The sequence below is a fragment of the Humulus lupulus genome, chromosome X (assembly GCF_963169125.1).
Source record: "Humulus lupulus chromosome X, drHumLupu1.1, whole genome shotgun sequence".
Lineage (NCBI taxonomy): Eukaryota > Viridiplantae > Streptophyta > Magnoliopsida > Rosales > Cannabaceae > Humulus > Humulus lupulus.
In genome coordinates this window covers 3,962,418-3,964,812 of record NC_084802.1, presented here as the reverse complement: position 1 = coordinate 3,964,812, position 2,395 = coordinate 3,962,418, and the positions used below count along the sequence as shown (strand labels likewise).

General features: G+C 33.5%; 1 protein-coding gene across 1 annotated transcript; it reads left to right on the top strand.

Annotated features, from left to right (window-relative positions):
• The first annotated feature begins 978 nt into the window (after nt 1-978).
• LOC133803729 (uncharacterized) lies at nt 979-2,176 on the top strand. Its single transcript, XM_062241842.1, has 2 exons — nt 979-1,210; nt 1,447-2,176. Exon 2 carries the CDS (start codon nt 1,493-1,495, stop codon nt 1,988-1,990), a length of 498 nt encoding a protein of 165 aa, XP_062097826.1. The 5' UTR covers nt 979-1,210; nt 1,447-1,492; the 3' UTR covers nt 1,991-2,176.
• Nucleotides 2,177-2,395: the final 219 nt, after the last annotated feature.

Below are 2,395 nucleotides of genomic sequence, written 5' to 3'. Positions count from 1 at the left end.
AGATATATTTTGCACACCCATAGTATTAACAATCAAATCATTCACTCTTGCTTACTCTTAAGATTGAATAATAGAAGTGAGAGAGTTAGCCTTTTTCAAAATTACTCTCTTTTGTCTCATATCTTTGAGAATGTCTAGGAATCAATTAAGAATTCCTCAGTCCATTATTTCTAATATTTAAAGTTTTGGTTTGTGTACTTACTAATTTTTAGTTGTGCTTATAATTTTTTTTCCCAACACAATGATCTATATTTTAAAAGATAAACACATTAAGCACAATAAAGTTACATTTTATTTTGTAAAAAATAAAAAGTTATCTTTCTTTCAATTGGCCTAAATCAACAAAATAATTCACATAGTTTTAATGACTCCTCGAACGGTGCAAAATAGATTTAGTTTCGAAATATAAAGTAAAATGGTAAAAAAAAAAAAGGGACTCCAATAAATGCAATATTTTACTCATTTTCTATTTACCTTTTGCTATAGTGTATTCTCTAAATTTATATATTATTATTATTATTAATCCTTAAAAAAATCAAAGAAATCAGAATGTAAAAGTTAATTATAAAGTAAAAAGAAGTAAAATTTTGGTGATGATTCGAAAAATCCTACTTTCATTTTTGACATCTTCTCAATGTATTTTTTCAAAAAAGATTAATTTATTCATAATAAACGAAAAAAAAGTTCATATGTTATCCAAAATATTTCAGAAAGATTTTTAAATCTGATTTTGTTGTATATTTTTTGAATTAAAATCATAAATAAGCTAATATTTTGTAAAGAAAAAAACACATATTAAAAGATTTTTTTTTTTTTGAGTTTTGAAGTATATGATTGAAAGAAAAAAAGAGGTGTAACTGAGTGGTGGTGGGGTGCAAAGCAGAGGAAGATAAGTTCATGGCAGACGTGTTTGTGTTCGAAGGCTGTAATGATTGGAGAATAGTCCCCTCTGCTCAATCATTCACTCTTATATAAATCACATTATCATCATCATCTTCTTCTTCACCTCCTTATCTTCCTCCACATTCTCACTGGTTTCAACCTCCGAATCTCTCCATTGGAGATTCTCCAAAGCTCGAGGCATATCCAGATATGCATATTATGATTCACGGCCTTCTTCTCCTCATCGGTGGCGAGAAAGCTCAGGAAAACGACTGGGAAAAGGAGCGATAATAATAATAATATTTTTCTCTCAGATTTCAAAAAAAAAGTACACACTTCAATCTCCAGAGCTTCGGTTACAATTTTGAATTTCAAAAAACTGTAACTGAAAAACCCATTTATGTCTGTTCAAATTCAATATTCTCATTCTTTCTTTCTTTATTTTTGGTAATAATTGTTAGTCAAACGGTAAAATCATGCCTGATTTCGTGATATGATTATTTATGTATCTATATATATATTTATTTTGCATTTTGGTAATTTCTTGATTTCAATTTCTGTTAGGGTTTTAAAGAAGGGGATAGAGAGAGAGAGAGAGAGACAGAGAACAATGGCAGCGAAGCTTATGAAGAAGGAGACGACGACGAAATCCATGGCGGAGCTACAACCGCCGGCCGCTGCTTCTGCCGCGGCGGCGGCGTGTGGTGGTGGTGGTGCTGACGTGGAGTTCGCGAGGTGCGATTGCTGTGGACTGACGGAGGAGTGTACTCCGGCGTACATTGCTCGGATCAGAGAGAGGCACCAGGGCCGTTGGATCTGCGGACTTTGTTCTGAGGCGGTCAAATACGAGGTGTTCCGATCTCAGAGAAGGATTAGTACGGACGAAGCTATGAAACGCCATATCAAAATCTGCGAAGAGTTCAAATCGTCGAGTCCTCCGACTAATACCGGCGAAGACCTGATTTCCGCCATGAAACATGTTCTCCGGCGAACTCTGGACTCGCCGAGAAGAGAAGGCGGCGGCGGCGGTGGTGGTTGTGGTCTCATGAGGCCACTCGGTCGATCCAAAAGTTGCTTCGCAACCATTCCAGATTCACAGAGAGACTAAAAAGATGAAAAAATAAAAATGTTTTAGATTTTAAATTTTTTTTTTTTATATTATTGGTTTGAATTTAAATTAACGATGATTTATGATTGATGAATGATAGCTTAGGTAAATAATATCATGCTGGACTTCAATCAAACTCTATTATTATATTATATGAATATTTATGTGAATGATTGCTTCAAATTATTTTTTTAATGGATTTTTTTTTACTTGGTCAAAATGGGTTTAGATTGATAAGCATTGGTCTTATCTTTATTTTTTAATTTTAATTTTGGGTGATAAGAACAAAATAATGGCATGTTACATAGTAATTGGTATGATTTAGGGCTTAATGAGAGTGATGGCAACTTTGGAATGTGACTAGAATCCAATAGTCCAATAGAGAAGAAAATATCTGGGTGTGCA